At 39.9% G+C, this 20,895-nt stretch overlaps 1 protein-coding gene across 1 annotated transcript; it reads right to left on the bottom strand.

The window, feature by feature from the left end:
• Positions 1–1,526: 1,526 nt before the first annotated feature.
• On the bottom strand, positions 1,527–12,282 carry mcidas (multiciliate differentiation and DNA synthesis associated cell cycle protein). The gene is made up of 5 exons (XM_078549736.1): positions 12,112–12,282; positions 8,628–8,697; positions 6,804–7,033; positions 3,704–3,814; positions 1,527–2,209 (listed from the first exon to the last, which is right to left on the bottom strand). The coding sequence occupies exons 1-5, from the start codon at positions 12,163–12,165 to the stop codon at positions 1,745–1,747; spliced, it is 930 nt and encodes a 309-aa protein (XP_078405862.1). The 5' UTR covers positions 12,166–12,282; the 3' UTR covers positions 1,527–1,744.
• Between the last annotated feature and the right edge of the window lie 8,613 nt (positions 12,283–20,895).

Genomic DNA, 20,895 nt, shown 5'->3' with positions numbered 1-20,895 from the left:
AAAAGGAAGCAGAGAGTTGGCATAAATGGGTCTTTTCCTGGTTGGTAGGATGTGATGAGTGGTGTGTCACAGGTGTCAGTGCTGGGACCTCAACTTTTTACAATTTATATAAGTGAAGGGACTGAAGGAATGGTTGCTAAATTTGCTGACGACACAAAGATAAGTAGGAAAGTAAATTGTGAAGAGGACATAAGGAGGTTACAAAGTGACATAGATAGGTTAAGTGAGTGGTCAAAGATTTGGCAAATGGAGTATAATGTGGGCAAATGTGAAATTGTTCATTTTGGCAGGAAGAATAAAAATGAAGCTTATTATCTAAATGGTGAGAGATTGCAGAGCTCTGAGATTCAGAGGGATCTGGGTGTCCTAGTGCATGAATCACAAAAGGCTAGTATGCAGGTACAGCAGGTAATTGGGAAAGCTAATAGAATGTTATCGTTTATTGTGAGGGGAATTGATCACAAGAGTAGGGAGATTATGCTTCAGTTATACAGGGCACAGGGCATTGGTGAGACCACATCTGGAGTATTGTGTACAGTATTGGTCTCCTTATTGAAAGAAAGATGTAAATGCATCAGAAGCAGTTCAGAGAAGGTTTACCAGACTAATACCAGGAGTGGGCAGGTTGCCTTATGAGGAAAGGCTGGACAGGTTAGGCTTGTATCTACTGGAATTTAAAAGAGTAAGAGGCGACTTAATTGAAACCTATAAGATCCTGAGGGGTCTTGACAAGGTGGATGAGGAGAGGGTGTTTCCTCTTGTGGGAGAATCTAGAACTAGGGGTCACTGTTTAAAAATAAGGGGTTGCTCATTTAAGACAGAGATTATGAGAATTTTTTTTCTCCCAGAGTGTTCTGAGTCTTTGGAATTCCCTTCCTCAAAAGGTGGTGGAAGCAGAGTCTTTGAATATTTTTAAGGCAGAGCTAGATAGAATCTTGATTTAAAAGGGGGTGAAAGGTTATCGGGGGTAGGCAGGACTGTGAGGTTGAGGTTACATTCAGATCAGCCATGATATTATTGAATGGGGGAGCAGGCACGGGGGGCCAAGTGGCCTACTCCTGCTTCTAATTCGTATGTGCGTACGTTCATGTGTTCATATGTAATTTTGGAGTTGTATTGATCGCCAATGCTGTATCTTTGTCTACTTGCACCAAGTCTTGTAATTTATTGTAAACTTTTATCATGTACAAATCGTGAGCTGTTTCTTCTGTATTCAAGTGTCCTAGATGACATGTACAGAAGTAAAAGAAAACAGACATGAATTTTCTCCTCAGAATAAATTGCACTGACAGTTTGTACTTCTTCTGTTGTTTGAGGTAGTTACACTGCAAATCTATATGTAGCCATTGTGTTGATAAGCAAACAAAATCCAACTATTCACAAAACAGCCATATACAGGAAATGACATTTTCTTTCTACGAGCTGTGTATTTTAAACCCTGAAGGATGTAGCTAGTTGATTGCTTCAGTGCATATATCATTTGCTATGAATAAAAATGAGACAATAAGCTAACATTTCCATTTGTTGCGTCATATTTTAATACAATATATACATACAAGGAAACCACATTTATATATAAGTTTGAAATATTTGTGACCTGAAATATAATGCTTGTTGGGGAAGATTACATTTTCTAAGTGCTGGCAGTGCAAAGGTGTTGCATGGAATTCTTTCATGTAAGGTATTTGCTAAAGTACAGTTAATGAAGTCTCCACTGGTCAGTGTAGTTAGCTGATCATCCCAATCAACTGGGAATCCATCGAAATTTGAAACCACCTTTGGGAGTCCTGGTGGTAAATGCATTACCCTGAGGAAAAGCTAATGTCCTTATTGTGCAGTGATCACGAATTGAAGTTTTGAAAGACACATCATTATCCAGCTCACTGGTTTCTAAACTGGCTGCATTGCAAGCCAAAGATGTTTGAAGCCCATTGAAACTTCCATACATGTTGATGGTTTCCTGGCTTTCATTATAACTGGTTTCTTCTGAGCAGTGGTTTGCTCTGAAATGTTTAGAGTCTTTGTCATTCAATGTTTGCAAGGCTACATTGCATTTTTCTGAGATGTCTCTTAAAATCTCATCCACTTTATCACAGTCCTGGTTGTCAAAGTATGTGCCCTCCACTCTTTGGCGCTTAGCTGAGGATTTCAAGGGAAAGGTCTCAGACATGGTGTCGCTGCCATTCTGGCATTCTTGCTTCATTAGCTTCTGGTAAAAGATAGAAGTAAAAATTCCTTAATGAGTTAGTTGCTTTAGGCATCTTGCTTACAGTTGCACCCTACCGTATATATGCGACGGATACTAAGACTTGACAGTTACAATGCTGTAGTTCATCAGTGAATTAAGGTGATCTTATAAACCTTTAGGGAAAAGCTTGTGGACCAATACCACTTGACCACCTGTGTTGTTGCTCATGGACACAAAGTCTGTAGGACATAATTAAGTCTTGAACAATAGTGAATTGGCAGCTGTTTTATGCCCGGGCAGATTTTCTTTCCATTGACTTGGAAAAGAAAGTAGCACAAATTATAAAACAGGTTGTTTCACCAGCACCACCCAAGTTTGACTTCAACCGCTGTGTCTCTGGTCCTCTCCATGCTCTTATTCTTTCTATCTTGCTCTTGTTATTTTTTATTGCTGCATAAATCAACTCAAGCTCAAGACATATTTCTCCTTTACAAACTGTGTATTGTTCTATATAATATATCGAAGTATGATGATGACCATTCTGGATATTTTAACTGGTGTTTGTCATAGCGAATGTGATGAATGATCGACTCCTGTTCCTGTACCACTTGATTAACCCAGAAGTGGGTGGGGGGAGGTGATGGTGTAGTGGTATTGATCAGTTTGCAGTTATACTATGGCCAAGCGTCCCAAATCAGTAATTGCCATGTCAATTTACAGCTGGAAGTACGTTGTTTACATTGCCTTGCTGCAATTCAGAATTTCAAGCTTGAGAGAAAGCTTTAGGCAAAAATGCTTACAAACATGTGCAGATGTCTACACTTGAATGGTAAATTTTAACATTTTTGAGTGCAGGACACTGTAGTTTCTGAGTAAGTGAAACGTCCAGAAACACTAATGATAAGCACTTTTTAAATCCAGTTTAACACCACTATGGTGTGGAGTCTGTACAATGTTAAAATGTAAGTGTGTGAGACTGCCTCTTCTAGCAAGATTCACAAATTCCATGGAGTCAGGTAAGAAAGAGAGTTATGGTGTTGCTTTTGGCAGCAATGTAGCAGTGGCTGCACACCTGCACTCTAAGGTTCCTCCTAAGTCACCAATAAAACATGTTTGAAGTCCTTCCCTAATCTGTAGTTACTTTGTACTTATGTTGCTTAAAAGAGCAAAGAATGATTTCTTGTGTTTACTTTCACCACTGGATCAATTGTTAGTTACAAATGCAGTGTAAAATGATTGGTAGCTGTGATCAGAGAGCTTTCTGAAGGCAGAGGTCAGGTTTTGATGTGCTAACTGTGCTGCTATGTTGTGAGAAAGAGTCTGACTAGTACAGAAGCCAGTACACATATCACACCCTAATCTCTAACTCAACAGGTTCCCAAAGTCTTAAACACAAGTGGGTCCTCAAATTTGTGGACTCCATCACTTCTTGACGCAGACATGTGCAAATATGCAAATAAATCATGCTCCTGTCATGAAAATGGGAATTACAGTGTAAGCATTTATAATACTTACATCAAGTATAGATGCCAAATGTTTTGCCTTACTGGCAAGTTCTTTCAATTGAACATTCCTTTCCTTCAGTGACACGATTTCATATTGTTTTCTCTTTAAAGTGACTTGCAGCTGCAATAGAAAACATGAATTAACCACAAAAGTGAACATTCTACATGATGAGAATATGATCCATCTCATTATGTTCGGAGATCAGAAATTTCAATTTCACTTTAAGTTTCTTTGACAATCATGATGCAAAGGTAGAATCATAGAATGTTGCAGCACATAAGGAATAAAAACAGAAATAGCTGGAAAAGCTCAGCAGGTCTGACAGCATCTGTGGAGAGGAAGACAGAGTTAACGTTTCGAGTCCGTATGACTCTTTTGCCCTGCAGCACATAAGGAGTCCATTTGGTCTTCTGCTCTATGTTGTTCTTCTAAAACAGCTTTCCCTTTAGTCTCATTCCCTTGCCTTTCTTTGTCTCTTATTTTTTTCAAATATTTATCCACTTCCATTTTAAAAACTATTTGGAATTCTGCTTCCGTCACTCTTTCTGACAGAGGATTCCATGTCTTAACAACTCTGTGTAGAAACAATTCAAACTTTCCCTGCATTTTTTTGGTGATGATCTTGAATTTAAGGTCTCTAGTTACCAACTCATCCTTGTAATAGAATTAGATTTTCCTGATTCACTTTAGAAATATCTCTCAGAATAGAAAGCCTGCAGATCCATAGAAGTTTAAGGCATAGAATGATACCCTCAGCTCATCATGTCTATAATGTCAAAGAGCCAGCTCTTTGTTTGAGCTATCCAAAATTAATCCCACAGCCTCACTATCACCCCATTGTCCTATATCTTCCTCTGCTTCAAATGTTAATCACTTTTCCCTTTAAAGATACAATGGTCACTACCTCTATATAAAGTTCTCCTGTTATCTGTCTTCACCGTCTTAGAAATAATTATAAGATTATGATCCCTTGTCAACCCCTCCCTAACCAGAAGAAATAGCCTTTACATATTCATTCTACCAAAACTTTTAATTTTAAAAAACTTCATTAGATTTCTTGTTACCTTCTTTACTTAAATTGATATAGACCCAGAATTTCAAGTCCCCTCTCATAACAATAGTTAGCCCACATCCTTTTTGTAAAACCAACCACAATATTCGAACTGTAGATTAACCAATGTTTTATACAAATTCAACGTTATTTCTTTACTCTTCTACTCCATGCCTATTTATAAAACCTAACCTTTGATGGCCTTTTTATAGCTTTATCTACCAGCACTTGTGCAGTTAGGGAATATTTGACCCCAAAATTTCCCCATTCATTCACAGTCTTCAGCATTTCCATTGAGTGTATAATCAATGTTTCTACCAAAATGTATTACCCCACACTCATCACTTAAAATGCAATTTAACAACTGTCTTCCATTCCACTAACAACTTTATGCATTCTTGATTTTTTTAACAGTGATCTTCAATGTTTGTCAAATACTACTCCTTTGTTATCAGTAAATTTCAGAATAGTGTTGACTATACCCATGTCTAAATGATATGTACATGTCAACAAATAATATGGACCCAACACTGACCAATTGGGTACATCAGTCCCAACTCTATTCCAGTCCCAGTAACACCCTTTTACACCAAAGGATTGTCTTCTGCTTATCAACCACTTTCTATCCTATTATATTCTTACTTATGCCAAACTTCTGAATGTTCTGAGACACTTATCAAATCACCCCTGAAAAAGTGTATACTACATCTACTGAATTCTCTTTTTCTAACTGATTACTCTTTAAAAAAACTCTATTAAACTGGACTGACAAATCTTGCTTTTAATGGATCCACGCTGAATATCATAGATTACCCCTTATATTTCTAAATGCTTCCTGATCAACTCAATCCAGATACTTTTCTGGCATCTGTTTTTAACATTCTTTGTTTTACCAAAAAGAATTTAGAGGGGTGACTTGATTGAAGTATATAAATTTGCATTATATAAGATCCTGAATGCTCATGACAAGGTGGACATGGAAAGGATGTTTCCTCTTGTTGGTGAGTCCAGAACTGGGAGCACTGTTTTAAAATTAAGGGGCACCCTTATAGGACAGAGAAGAGGAGAACTTTTTCTCTCAGAGGGTTATGCAATTTTGGAATTCTCTGCCTCAGAAGGCAGTGGAAATGGGGCCACTGAATATTTTTAAGGCAGAGGTAAATAGGTTCTTGTTAGGCATGAGAATCAAAGATTATCGGGGGTAGATGGGAATGTAGAACTCGAAATACAAACAGATAAGCCATGATCATATTCAATGATAGAGCAGGCCCGAGGGACCGAATGGCCTACTTCTTTGGTGTTTGTGTGTTTGCCATCACCTCGATTTCACTTCTCAAGTAAGCTGCTCAAAACTGGATTTAATATGTTTCTAAGTAGTTGAATGCGGTATGATCACCACATCAGGTTCACTCTGTACACTGGTGTTACTACCATTTAATGATCATCAGCAAAAGTTTAAAAAATGATGAATGGGCTTCAATATAACTCCAATTGAGTTCCTTTTGTAGATGAATATAAATAGACTACTGTTCATTTGTGTTCTGTTTTTAAAAAAAAACATAATTTTATTTAATGAACAGAGTTATAATTTGCGTTAATTCTGCAAGATCATATTTCACTCAAATATTTCCAGTAGAAAGAGAATACAGTCGTTGTTGCTCAACAAAGCTAGCCAGTCGTGCTAAATATGTGAAATTTGTATATACACAGATATTTAGCAAGGACCAGCTAGCTTTCATAATAAGCATGATCTTTTTTTAAATGATTCCTTCTCGAGATGTGGGCATTGCTGACAAGGCTTGCATTTATTACCCATCCCTAGTTGCCCTCAAGAAAGTGGCGATGGGCTTTCTTCTTGAACCTCTACTGATGTTATGGTCAGGAAGTTCCCATAATAGTGTGCATGAAATATATACATCCATTGGTTCTTTAACATTTCATACAAATGATCTGATAATTGCCCAGTATTTGTGAATCTGAGTTGCTATTGTACAGTCTTTTTGTTATTATGAGAAAATCTGGCATAGCAGGAGAACTATTTCTATATATTTTTCTTACATGTTCATTTTCCTCCAGAGCATCTCCTAGAGCTTTTTGATTTTCTTCTGCCACATCCTTCCAAAATTGCTCAGGCGACTGTGAGTTGTCTGCCTGCAGATTCATCTCCATCAGAGAATCGTGCACACCCGGGATTGAGGACGAAATGCATGCTTCGAGATCAGACACATAGTCAGAGAGTGGCAGTTCTACATCAGTCATGGACATGGGCTGCATCAAAGATGATGGGTCTGTGGACAATAGCAAAAGTAGCTGTAACATACAGGATGTTTGGATTGACAAACAGAGGCATAGAGCTTAAAAGCAAGGAAGTTCTGGTGAACTTTTAAAAGTCATTGGCTATATCTCAGCTGGAGGAAGTACTATGCTCATTTCTGGGCACCACACTTCTGAATGAATGTCAAGGGCTTTTTAATAACAAGAAAACCCAGGTTTGGAACAAGGGGGAAAAATCATGAGATGCTAAATTTTATCCACTTTCCTCTATTCCTCAGGAATCTGGACAATAAATAAAGATCTGTGGAAGAAAATAGAGACCTTTGAAATGTGGATGCTAAGACGTATACTAAAAATTCCATATACAGACCATAAGACCAATGAAGAGATGCTTGAAATTGCAAGAACAAAAAGTAGATTGGAGAAATTGTTTCCACTGCCAGATAGTCAGTAACACAGGTTTAACATAACTGACAAAAAACGCAGCGGGGAGATGTGGAGAATTTTTATACTCAGCCAGTGGTTATGATCTGGAATGTGGAAGTGGAAGCAGATTCAGTAGTAACTTTCAAAAGGGATTGGATATCTACTTAAAAAGGGGTAAATGCTGGATTCTGGGGCAAGAGCAGAGGACTGTGACCAATTGGATGACTATTTCAAAGAGCTGACACGGGCACGATGGGCCTAATGGCCTCCTTCAGTAATGCGCGATTCTATGAAAATATTGTTAAGAAAGATCGGTTACTTTTTGTGCCCGTTGTTTTCTAAACATACCGCTAGGGGCATTAAGGAGGTCCAGTGACGCTTGTGCTGGGGCTGAGGCGCCGGAACAAGAGGAAAATGTTTCTTTTCTGCTTGGCTTGGAAATTGACTGGGCAAACAGCACCATCCGGAAAAAAAAGCTTTGCGTCGATAAATGCACCGAAGTCGCTGTTAGTAATTGCGCATTGCATTTGTTGGTGGTTCCATGGCAGGAATTTGCCTGAAGTAGCAGACCACATGATGTCCCTCTACACACTTATTGCAGCTGAAATTGTGGACAATTGTGGCTTCACCCCAGTATCGGTCCAGTGGGCAGGTTGATAAACAATTCGCACCTAAAGTATTCGAAAGGTCTCCTTTGTTCTACAATAACTAATCGCAATAATGATTGTACCCTAATCAATGCCGAGAGTGCTCTGCGTTCCTCTCTAACTACAGGGTTTCGTGAAATGCTTTGAAAGGAATGTGTGTGATTGAGTAAGGTGCGTGTCGTTTGTGCTCCCGGATTATTTTAACAATAGTTTAAGTTTCTGCGTAGGAGTGTGCTAAGAAAGATCAAGGTTAATTGGAAATAGTTCTGTAATATTTTCAGAAACATCTCCTTTAAACGACTTTCATCACCTTAATGTTCTGACCTTTGGAAAGCTGACATAAAATGACCGCATTTAATGGATCAGCAAGTTCAGGCATGCTGTGGGTTTCTTTATGGAAACCGTGCCCATTGTTATATCTTTCATCAGTGTGTTCCTTTGTTTGCTATGGTAACGACTGATGAGGACATGGGAACAGCATTAATGTGAAATGACGATTCCGCTAAAACTGTACAATGACATTAAATGTACTTACCGCACATTATCATACCAACATCCTTGAAATCCTGCAGGTCAAACTCCGATGTTTCTTCCAATGATTGATTCTGAAAAAAAAATAATTCTTGGTAATGAAATCGCATCCCTCAAAAGATGATTACAGTTTACCCCCTGGTATCATTTAAGACAAGGGAGTTTTAAAGTGGTTTGTACGTTGTAAGGTATATGTAGTCAATGTTAATTAAATTGTTGTTTGTGTCAAATTCCTCCCCATGGTTTCCAGATCCCATCATAAATTCAGCCAGCCCTCTCTGCCACCTCCTCCAGGCTCGATTTACCCTTTAACAAAGACAAAAATTGCTGGAAAAACTCAGCAGTCTGCCAGCATCTATGGAGAGAAGGACAGTTTTTTTTTGTGGAAAAATAGACTTTATTCATAAAATATCTGAAAGAACATTACAAAACATTTCTAAATGACCATCACAAGAAGTGCAATCACATGGATCACGTGGCACTTCAATACAATCAATGAATATTACAGACATTTCAAATTATTACAGACAGTCAGACAGTGCAATGGTATTGGAGTTATCAACATACATCATGTTGCACTCTGAGGTGCTTCAATACAATTGTGATACATTTAGTGTGAGTTAACATTTCGAGTCCGTGTGACTCTTCTTCAGAACTAAAGAGAAGTAGAAATGTGGTGAAATATACACTGTTTATGGGGCATGGGATGGGTGAAGCCGGATAGAAGGCCAGTGATAGGTGGAGGCAAAGGAGAGATTGCAAAAGATGTCATAAACAAAAGGTTGAAGGGGTGTTGATGGTGGTGATACTGGCTAAAGGAGGTGCTAATGCTGACATTAAGAGTCGAAAGCAGGATGAGCAAGTGACAGGTGGCCCTAGTGGGGGTGAGGGGAGGGGACAGTGTGGGAGAAAAGATCGAACTAGGCTAAAAGGTAGGGTTAAAACAATGAATGTAAATAAATATTTTAAATAATAATAGAAATAGGTGGGAAAAAATATATATATACAAATTTAAAAATAAATATTGAAAAAAAGGGGATTAAAAAGGGGTGAGGATGGAGGAGAGAGTTCATGATCTGAAGTTGTTGAACTCAGTGTTAAATCCAGAAGGCTGTAAAGTGTTTAATCGGAAGATGAGGTGCTGTTCCTCCAGTTTGTGTTGAGCTTCACTGGAACATTGCAGCAGGCCAAGGACGGTCATATGGGCATGAAAGCAGGGTGGTGTGTTAAAATGGCAAGCGACAGGAAGGTCTGGGTCATGCTTGCAGACAGACCGAAGGTTTCCGCAAAGCAGTCACCCAGTCTGCGTTTGGTCTCTCCAATGTAGAGGAAACCACATTGGGAGCAGCGAATGCAGTAGATCAAATTGAGGGAAGTGAAAATGAAGTGCTTGAAAGGAGTATTTGGGCCCTTGGACGGTGAGGGCCACAGCTACCTCGACTACAACTCCTCAAACCCTGCTTCCTGTAAGGACTCCATCCCATTCTCTCAGTTCCTTCGCCTCCGTCGCATCTGTTCCGATGATGCCACTTTCCAAAACAGTGCTTGTGACATGTCTTCCTTCTTCCTTAACCGAGGTTTCCCACACACTGTGGTTAACGGGGCCCTCAACCGTGTCCGACCCATCGCCCGCACCTCTGCCCTCACATCCTCCTCTCTCTCCCAGAACCATGATAGGGTCCCCTTGTCCTCATTTTTCACCCCAGCAGCCTCCACATTCAAAGCATCATCCTCCGCCATTTCCAGCAAGATGCCACCACCAAACACATCTTCCCTTCACCGCCCACCCCCGCCCACCCACCCCCCCCGGCGGCATTCCATAGGGACCATTCCCTCCAGGACACCCTGGTCCACTCCTCCATCACCCCCAACACCTCAACCCCCTCCCATGGCACTTCCCATGCAATCATAGAAGGTGCAACACCTGCCCCTTTACTTCCCCTCTCCTCACCGTCCAAGGGCCCAAACACTCCTTTCAGGTGAAGCAGCGCTTCACTTGCACTTCCCTCAATTTGGTCCACTGCACTCGCAGCTCCCAATGCGGCCTCCTCTACATTGGAGAGACCAAACGCAGACTGGGTGACCACTTTGCGGAACACCTTTCCACAAGTATGACCCAGACCTTCCTATCACTTGCCATTTCAACATACCACCCTACTCTCATGCCCACATGTCCATCCTTGGCCTGCTGCAATGTTCCAGTGAAGCTCAACGCAAACTGGAGGAACAGCACCTCATCTTCCGATTAGGCACTTTACAGCCTTCCAGACTTAACACTGAGTTCAACAACTTCAGATTATGAACTCTCTCTTCCATCCTCACCCCTTTTTAATTCCATTTTTTCAATATTAATATTTTTAATTTTTATATATATATATTTTTCCCACCTATTTCTATTATTATTTTTTAAATTTATTTCCATTCATTGTTTTATCTCCACCTTTTAGCCTATTTCAATCTTTTTACCCGCACCATTCCCTCCCCCCACCCCACCCCCACTAGGGCCATCTGTCACTTGCTCATTCTGCTTTCTACTCTTAATGTCACCATTAGCACCTCCTTTAGCCAGTATCACCACCATCAACACCCCTTCGACCTTTTATTTATGACATCTTTTGCAATCTCTCCTTTGCCTCCACCTATCACTGGCCTTCTATCCAGCTTCACCTGTCCCACGCCCCATAAACAGTATATATTTCACCACATTTCTACTTCTCGTTCGTTCTGAAGAAGAGTCATACAGACTGGAAACATCTGCTTTTCTCTCCACAGATGCTGTCAGACCTGCTGAATTTTTCCAGCAATTTTTGTTCTTGTTTCAGATTTCCAGCATCCGCAGTATTTTGCTTTTATGATCTACCGTTTAATCTGGACTACCTCTATTCCACTGTCTGTGGCTCAACACTCTTAGCCTGACCCTCTGGAACTATCTCCTTAAACCTTCATACCATTCTCCCCATTTTCTAAAAGCAACTCCTTGAACCATGCCCCCTAACTCATAAGAATATAGGAAATAGGAACAGGAGTAGACCATTCGGCCCCTTTAGCCTGTTTCTCCATTCAATAAGCTCATGGCTGATCTTCCTGACTCATTGCCGCTGGCTTGCACGAAACACCATCGAATGTATGTTGTATCAAAATCCATACAATAATTTCTGCAAAAACTGGGCAAGTTTCTGTTGTGTGTATGTTTATGTGTTTGTATATAGGCTCAGGTGGCTAGCTTATGGTCCAGAACAGCGCGGGTTCGCTTCCCGTTGCGGCTGAGGTAGACTTGGGAGCTGCCTCCTCGCCCTAACCCCTGGAAGTGGAAAGCAATGACAGACCCCTACTGCCAGGATAAACCGCTCAGGTTGAAGCTTCAACAGACAACGAGCCATGATCCTGCCTCTGGGCAAAGCACACACACCATAACATAGGCGTAAAAACTTAAACGTATATTAAACAGAACCCTAAAATAAGTGAAAAAAATGCATAAACAAACATACCTGGAATTCAAATCCCCACTGAGGAAATTGCGTGTAACAGGTTTGAAGCGCCATTGGCAGAGATGCTGGTGATCGCTTATTTGTCTACAAAAGAGTCTGTTAGTGCTTGTAAATAGCACCAGCCCAAGGCAGACTGTCTGCTCTCTCTCTCTGCTCACGTAAACACAGCAGCAATGAGCCTGGGTGAAACAGCAATACTCCGAGCAGCAAAGATTAAACTGATCTGAGAGTGCTACAGTAATAAGGACCTGCAAATAGAACGAGTCAACCTCAAAGTGATCAGTTCCCTAGGGCTGTGTCCCACAGTGAGACTGAACTCGGTGTTGAGCAGTATCTATCTGTACACATATTGTTGATCAACAGTTTGAAGTGCTGCAGTGGTCTGGGTTGATGGCATTGGACTGCACGCGTTTCACCGACTGCCACTCGTCTCCACAGCAGCCACTGTATAGCCTGCTTCATCTCAATAGGCCGGCCACACGAGCCAACCACATTACACCTGGAGCCAGCAAATACCTTCACACCGAAGCAGTCAAAGATTAACCCGGCCTCTGTTCGTGAGGCTTGGCACTGATTCCAGGAGCATTTCAGCCACACCCCAGAGCCGTGTGTGCCCTGAAGCAAACTGTCTAAACAAGGAAGCGCCCGCACCGAGGGCGTACGGTCCAATTCATTCTGCCCAGAACTTCTAGTTGTTTTGTCAAATTTTGGTTAATTACATACTCTGTGAGAAGTTCAAATCCATTCAGTTTTTTCTTCCCCCGCGCACCCTGGAGCACGAGCTTTGGAACACGCCCTTGGTTATCACAGGGGCTGATGTACTTTCAGCCGGACACCATTTTCTGGTCGGCTTCAATCAAAGCGCGCTCAGTCCTCCTCCGAGTGTCACCTCTGCCTCCAATGTGTGTGCAGCTCCTCCCATGGATGGTGTTTTTAAAATTCACTCTGGGGATATGGGCATTGTTGGCAAAGCCGACCTTTAGTGTCCACCCCGAGTTGTCCTTAAGGTAGTGGTGGTGGGTCTTTTTTCTGGAACCTGTGAAGTGAAGGTACTCCACAGTTCTGGTAGTTAGGCTGCTGCAGGGATATTGACCCTTTGGGGATGTGTCCCAGAATGGATGGTGCCAAACTTGGAGCAGACCTTGGAGGTTATGGGCTTACCATCCACTCGCTGCCCATTGCCTCCTCTGGGTGGTGTAAGTCACACAACTTGGGGCAGTGCATCCAAACAATAGTATGCACTGCAGCCAGGCTACAGCTGCTAGTGGTGGGAGTGGTTCTATTGTCCTGGTCAATATTGAACTTTCTAATGAAAGGGGGTGCAGCCGAGCTGAGCTGAAAGCAAGCATGTCAGTGGTTGAGCCCACTTAACCTCAACTGCTCATTTTTAACATGGAAGCCAACCAGGAAGTTGGAAAATATTCTTGACTTGTGTTGAAATTTTTAAATAATCCCTGCAATATTCTGCACTCCTCTTCAGATGGGGCAAGCTCTTCTTTACAAAGACAGCCCTGTTCGAGTATCCATGCTTCAGGGTCAGTGTATACAATGACTGGGGACAGACATCAGGACTGCACCCATTCTATCCTCACCAGACATTCTCATCTGCCTTCTGGACTACAAGGGTCAAGCTGATGCTAATTGTAATGTTTTTGCCATCTAATGGAAAAGATTAGAGCATGAATAACATCAATCCTAATGGAGCGCCATCACCTTCAGTCTAATGGGTTAAGTGCACTAAATGATGTGAAACTGAGCTATACAGACACAGACGAACAGAGAAGTGAGAGGTGATGCATTTTGGGAGGGCTAACACGGCAAGGGAATACACAATGAATGGTAGGACCCTAGGAAGTACGGCGGATCAGAGGGACCTTAATGTACATGTCCATAGATCCCCGAAGGCAGCAGCACAGGTAGATAGGGTGGTTAAGAAGGCATATGGGATACTAGTCTTTATTAGCCAAGGCATAGAAGATAAGAGCAGGGAGGTTACGTTGGAGCTGTATAAAATGCTAGTTAGGCCACAGCTGGAGTACTGTGTGCAGTTCTGGTTGCCACAGTGTAGGAAGGATGTGATTGCACTGGAGATGGGTGCAGAGGAGATTCACCAGGATGTTGCCTGGGCTGGAGCGCTTCAGCTATGCAAAGATACTAGATAGGGTAGGGTTGTTTTCCTTGGAGCAGAGAAGGCTGAGGGGGAACCTGATTGAGGTGAAGATGCAGAAAATTTGGATTTATTTTAAAGTGCCAGCCAGGACCAGCAGCTAGGGTGTCAAAGCATACACAGACAATTACAGCCTTACATGAAAGCTAAAAACTTGTACAAAGGGCTCAGCTGTAAATTTACAATTAGGAAATGGGAGACACACATGGGCGGGGACACGGGATGACTCAATCAAGAAATGGGGAAGGCCATTTAACACCGTCTGATAGCCTCGAACCACATCCAGCCAGCCTTTTGTAAAGAACAAACAGACATTCTTTGCTATCTTCAAAAGGACAATGCCCAGTCTCTGCACTGCAATTACTGTACAAGAATACAATTATCAGTCCACCGGGGGGTCATTGTGCTGTGGCCTTTGTCTAACTATACCATTAAGTTGTAACTGATAGTAAAAAACATATAAACTCTGCTCATTTGAACCTCGGTGGAGAAGTGCTTGGGTTGTCCAGTGTTTGCTCCCTACATGTGTAATAAAGGAACCACTTGAATATTGCATCTGGACTCTGAGTGTTGAAATTTTGTACCAGAGTATTCCTCAGACATTTCAGAGGAATACAAAATTATGAGGGGCATAGATAAGATAGATAGGAAGAAATTTTTCCCCTTAGCAGAGGTGTCAATAACCATGGGGCATAGATTTCAGGTAAAGAGCAGGAGGTTTAGAGGGGATTTAAGGGAAAATATTTTTGCCCAGAGGGTGGTTGGAATCTGGAACACACTGCCTGAGAGGCTGATAGAGGCAGGAACCTTCACAACATTTAAGAAGTATTTAGATGAGCCCTTGAAACGCCATAGCATACAGGGCTACGGGCCAAGTGCTGGAAAATGGGCTTAGAATAGATAGGTGCTTGATGGCCAGCACAGACACGATGGGCCAAAAGGCCTGTTTCCGTGCTGTATAACTCTATGACTCTGATCTAGGCTAACTTGTACAATTTCAGCCTGGAATAACATTAGACACTACAAATGGCATCAATGTACTTTGGGTTAGTATAAAGAAAGAATCTAGGGTTCCTGTTACTGATTGATTCAGTGACCCTTACTGAAAACTTTGGGAAGTGAATGTCAAATGTGGATAGAATGCAGCTCACCCTTTCAATATGTTCTGTATTTTGGCCGTCACAATGGAATTAATTAGGCATATCATCGTTTAAGTTTTGTTATAACCACAGCAGATGTTAATTGCTGCACAAATCAAATCCCAGAAGGAAACTTGGTTTACGGGCCATACCCTTTTCTTTCTTGTGTTCTGAAAGCAAGAATAAAGTGTACTGATCTCAGCAGCAAGCAATCCAGTAACACTTCTGGGATTTTAAAAATTATAAGTAAAAGTTTTCTTAACAAGAATGAAAGAAAACCTAAACACACAAGATTACACTTACACATTTAAAATTAGTCTTATAAAACATTCCCCCAAAAAGACTCTCTACTTGGTCAGATGCACAAGTAAACACCCTATAGATGTTTAACTATAGAAATCCAGTAATGTTACCCAAGGCAAACTGCTGTAGCTTTAATAAAGGCATACCTCATGTCCTCTTAAACTCTCTCCCACTCTGCTGTAGAAATCCAAGGCTTTAGAACGAGATTGCTTTGTGTAACCCAAGGCTTTTCTGGATTGACTGGATGGCTAATTCAAACTGCATCTTCTCCCTGCCTAGACCTGCAGCTAGACCTAGCTTTCTACAGTAACTCTAAAATATCTTTTCCCCCCTTTAATCTCATGTTCCATTGTTCTCAGACCTCTTTGAAACTCAAATACTTCCAAATATAAAATCTTTCATGTTTCTATTTCATCTCTGTTTTTGCGTCAATAAAATGTAATATACCCTCTATTTACCTATGGAACTCCTGCAAGATGCAAACATGTTTCTTTTCACCTCTGATTTCCCTTTGATGTTCAGAAAAACTCTCAACTTATCTAAAAATGCAAATGATCGATCCAGCCTATTCACTTGTGCCGCAAACCTAACGCCTCTATCCTTTCATATCTCAAACCTCCCAGACAACCTGTCTTCTAGTAACCTTCCACAGCTTAATTAAATCATTTACACAAACACAGAGACACACAGTCTTCTTCACAGAATAACATAATTTCCCCAGAAATATTTTTTAAAATAACATCCATTATCACAGTTCACAGGTGAAGAGTCGGTGCTTGGTACAAATAATGGAAGTTAACTATCCCTGGTGGATATGTACTGATGGGAGTCACCCAATTCAGCAAAAGGAAAATGGAATAATCACTAAAGCAATATCCCTCTTGTTGTTGGGATTGAAATATTTTATTGCTATTATGCTTGGCCTCAGCTGTTTTGCTTTCTTGCAGATAGCTTCTTCCCCCTTTGATAACCCTTTCAATGTATTTTCTTAGATTCATCTCAATGAGCCCTTTCTGCTTTTCCCCTGTAGGATTTATAAAGATACTTTTCTTCTTTCTGTCACTACTAATTTGTTTTTTAAAATCCATTCATGATCACATTTGTTTAGTCCAAGCTTGTGTTTCACCTGCATGCTTGGCATTATACTTTTAAAGGTGTTCCACATGTTTTCTACTCAGGTGTTGTTGAACAACCTGCCCCAGTTTATTTGCTTTAGCTGTTCCCTCACTTCATTGAATTTAGCCTTTTAAAGTTTCGAGCACCTGGTCTTAGGTATTACTGACTCCCAAATCATGTTGAACTTTATTACTTTGTGGTTGTCCCTGTGTGCAGCCTTCTATGTCCTTGTTTGTGTCATTAATGGAAAGCATATCAAAATAGGTGATCCTTCTCAATTCACAGGATCAAGAAGCAGTCATGCATTACTTTATCAACTGTACCTCTTAGCCACTTGAGATCTTCCAGTTTATATTAGGTTGACTGAAGTCTTCCATTAAAATAACTGCTTTTAAAATTAGTGACAAATTTACTTATATATCTCAATAGGCTACTAACATTCTGCATTTTGATTTAGGATTTAACCACCAATAAATCAATAGAATCGTGAAGAGTCCTTTACAAGTTTCCAGCTCATAAAATTGAAATAGGCCATCCTAGTGAAAAATAATATGAATCCAAATAGAACTGGATTGTTTCGATTTGGGCCTCACAACATGGGTAATGCTCCTGGACCTACACAGGGTAAACCTCCAACCAATTGTCACAATAAATGTTGTTGAAAGTTATTAGAATGATACAATACCTACTTAACTTCCTCATTTTACATATTGCTTTCAGGTTTATTTGTTAATATTAGTAATAAGAAAGCAATAGAAATAGAATAGCAATGTTAAAAAATTTGAATCTTAAGTACCTCTCTGAGATATCCTACTTTATTTAACTGCATCATAGTCCTGAAACTTCCCAATTATATAATACTTTTGTCTCAATGGCGAACTAACATTTGACTGCAACTCTATATGGAAATAACGTAGTACCAGTTAGATTGTAGTGAAATTGTACACCAGTTAGTATAAAACACAAGATCTGAAACATAATGAAACAATTTGGCTCATTCTCTAAGAGTCCAGTTCCTGGATATTGTATCTTTAGCAACAGAGAGCTGGTTATTAAAACAAAAGTATTGACGCGTGGGTAATGGAGCGGTTCTGCTGTGATATCGGCATTTTTTTTGCAGATTGTTGTCATACTAAACTAACTTGATGATATCAAAGCAACCTTCTCCCTAACTACATTCTGTTGTGAAATATATGGCTGCTTCTAGATATAAGCTGACAGAGGATTAACAACACAATCAAGATGTTTTTAATGTTATCTGCAATCAGATGCATTTTTTTTACATTTGTTTTGAAAAAGCAGATAAACAACTAGTTATGTTTTTAAGGAGTTGGCCCTTTTGGAGTAAACAGAAGAATGTAGGGACAAAAGTTCATTTGTATGAGCCTGTTCTTCCCTTTCAGTTACATTATGGATGATCAGTATCGTAACTTCATTCGTCCACTTGTTTCCAAAACTCTTAATAACTTTGCCTCACAAAAACCCATCAATCTCAATTTTGAAATTTTCAATCGACATAGTCTCAACAGCTTTTTGGAAGTGAGAGCTCCAAATTTTCACGACCCTTTGTGTGAAGCGCTTGAATGCCTGACTGGCCTAGCTCTAATTTTAAGGTCATCGTCCTTTGTTTTGGACTTACATAAAAGGAAATAGTTTCTCTTTATCAACCCTATCAACTCCTTTAAGTGCCTTAAATACCTCAAATTAGATCTCATTCTTTTATTCTCACAGGACTACAAACCCAGTCTATGCAATCTGACCCCACAATTAAAACAAAATTGATAGTCCATCAGATATATACAATCAAATGGAATGATTAGAAAATTGAAAAGCTAATATGGTCTTACTGACTTTAATTAATACCTTGGAAGGAAATGTGAAGTGATTATATAAAGATTAATGGATAACTTTGAATGAAATCAAGCGGTATATAATTATCACCTGAACTTGAATATGACTCTTCCAACTCATCCATTTTTTTAGTATTTACATGCTTAGGAGTCAGTGAAAGTTTTCCTTTTCCTATCACTCTATCCTTTTCCTTGCTCAGTCTAATGACAAGTCTAATGGTGAGGCATCAACCATTAGGCTGCTCTGTAAATTTATATAGGATGCTGAAATGATGGATAATAAGTTAGGGGCCATATTTTAATACAAAGTATTTCCCCTTCACTAAAGTACTAAAATATATAACATTTTTATCTTATACCAAAGTTGGTTCTTAAGATTTAATACAATCAATATATACAATATTATGTAACTTAATGAAATGAGTTCTGATTAATATTAAGCTTCACATTCAGTTTGCCAATGGCATATGAGCCCCTTTGATTTTGAATTGCATCTTGATAATAATATTTTTGATGAATCGCTGTTATAGTGCCTGGCACATACCTTATCCTTGATGTTGATAATCAGCTTTATTAAAGTTCATCTACAATATGAAACCTCTACCATGCAATGGGATTAACTTGGGATCTTGACAGCAACAAGAAAAGCCAAAAGGGAATGTTATTTAGAAGTAACATTAAATTGTTCAGGATATAGCTTTCACTAACTTGAAAGCTTTAATTTGATCTCAGTTTCAATTGATGTTCCTAAATGGATGCCTGGCTCTTACTGCTGTAACTGAATTAAGGCATTCTGATTGCAAGTTGTAACTCACTGCCAGCAACTATGTCCTCCATAGATTATCACTGAGCATGTTATAGATACCATAAGTATAATTTGTATTTGTTTAGTTATTAGTTCTAATTAACTTATTTCCTCATAATGAGAGCAATGACAAGCATAGTGGGATCCTTCTCAACTGGTAATTTAGGCTGCTTCTCAAATCTCTTGAGATGGCAAAGCATGTAACCTTAAAAATCCTCTTTCAACAAGCATAAGGAACTCAATTAATGGAGTGTTTCACCTCAGAAGAGAACATGCTATAGTTGTCAAAAAGTTATGCTAAACATTTAGATCTGACACAATAATGTAAAAGAGTTATGTACTCATTTCCACTGCAAGAAGGAAAATAAACAGTTCAGTTTTTACTGATGAATTTGAAGTTACTAATGATAAGTTTGAATTTTGTTAAAAACATGAAATGTAACTTCTGAGGATTGTTTTTGTTATACAACTTATGCTTAATTTGTCTTATATTTTATATTGATACCTTTGTAAATGTTATTCCTGATACCCAGTGAAAGGATTTTCAAAAATAGGTTAAATGAAACAAAAAAAACCATAAATGCTGGACATCTCAAAAACAACCAGAGCATACTGGAGCTGCAAGTAGATCTGTCAGCAGATCTATATCCAAAACATTAATTTTCTCTTTAAATGCAGAAAAACCTGTTGTATAATTTCAACATTTACTGTTCTTATTTACATAGGAACATAGAAAATAGGGGCAGGAGTAGGCCATTCAGTCCCTCAAGCCTGATCCACCATTCAGTGAGATCATGGCTGATCTTATGCCTCAACACTATTTTCCCGCACTATCCCAATATCCCTTGATTTCTTTAATATCTCGAAATCAATCAATTTCTGTCTTGAATATACTCAATGACTGAGGCTCCGCAGCCCTCTGCAATATAGAATACCAAAGATTCACCACTCTCTGAGTGAAGAAACTCCTCCTCATCTCAGTACTAAATGGCCTACCTCTTACTCTGAGACTGTGCTCTCTGGTTCTAGACACCTCCAGCCAGGGGAAACATCCTTCCTGTATCTACCCTGTTCAGCCCTATAAGAATTTTGTATGATTCAATGAGATCGCCTAAATTCCAAAGAATACAGGCCCAGTCTCCTCAATCTCTCCTCATAGGATAATTCTACCATCCCAGGCAACAGTCTGGTGAACCTTTGTTGTACTCCTATGGCAAGTATATCCTTCCTCAGGTAAGGAGACTAAAACTGTACACAATACTCCATGTGAGGTCTCACTGAGGCTCTGTACAATTGCAGCAAGACAGCTTTACTCCTGTACTCAAATCGCCTTGCGAAGGCCACCATACCATTTGCCTTCCTAATTGCTTGCTGCACCTGCATGTTAGCTTTTAATGACTCATG

The sequence above is a fragment of the Cetorhinus maximus genome, chromosome 1 (assembly GCF_964194155.1).
Source record: "Cetorhinus maximus chromosome 1, sCetMax3.hap1.1, whole genome shotgun sequence".
Lineage (NCBI taxonomy): Eukaryota > Metazoa > Chordata > Chondrichthyes > Lamniformes > Cetorhinidae > Cetorhinus > Cetorhinus maximus.
This window is presented reverse-complemented; position numbering and strand designations above follow the sequence as displayed.

Bases quoted from the DNA above. Each gene is read 5' to 3' on its own strand.
- mcidas (XM_078549736.1), bottom strand. From the start codon at position 12,165: ATGGCGCTTCAAACCTGTTACACGCAATTTCCTCAGTGGGGATTTGAA. The intron at 7,034-8,627 runs GTAAGTACATTT...TATTGTCCACAG, and splicing joins TGTTGGTATGATAATGTGCG to ACCCATCATCTTTGATGCAG. The intron at 2,210-3,703 runs GTAAGTATTATA...ATCTTTTACCAG, and splicing joins ATTTGGCATCTATACTTGAT to AAGCTAATGAAGCAAGAATG.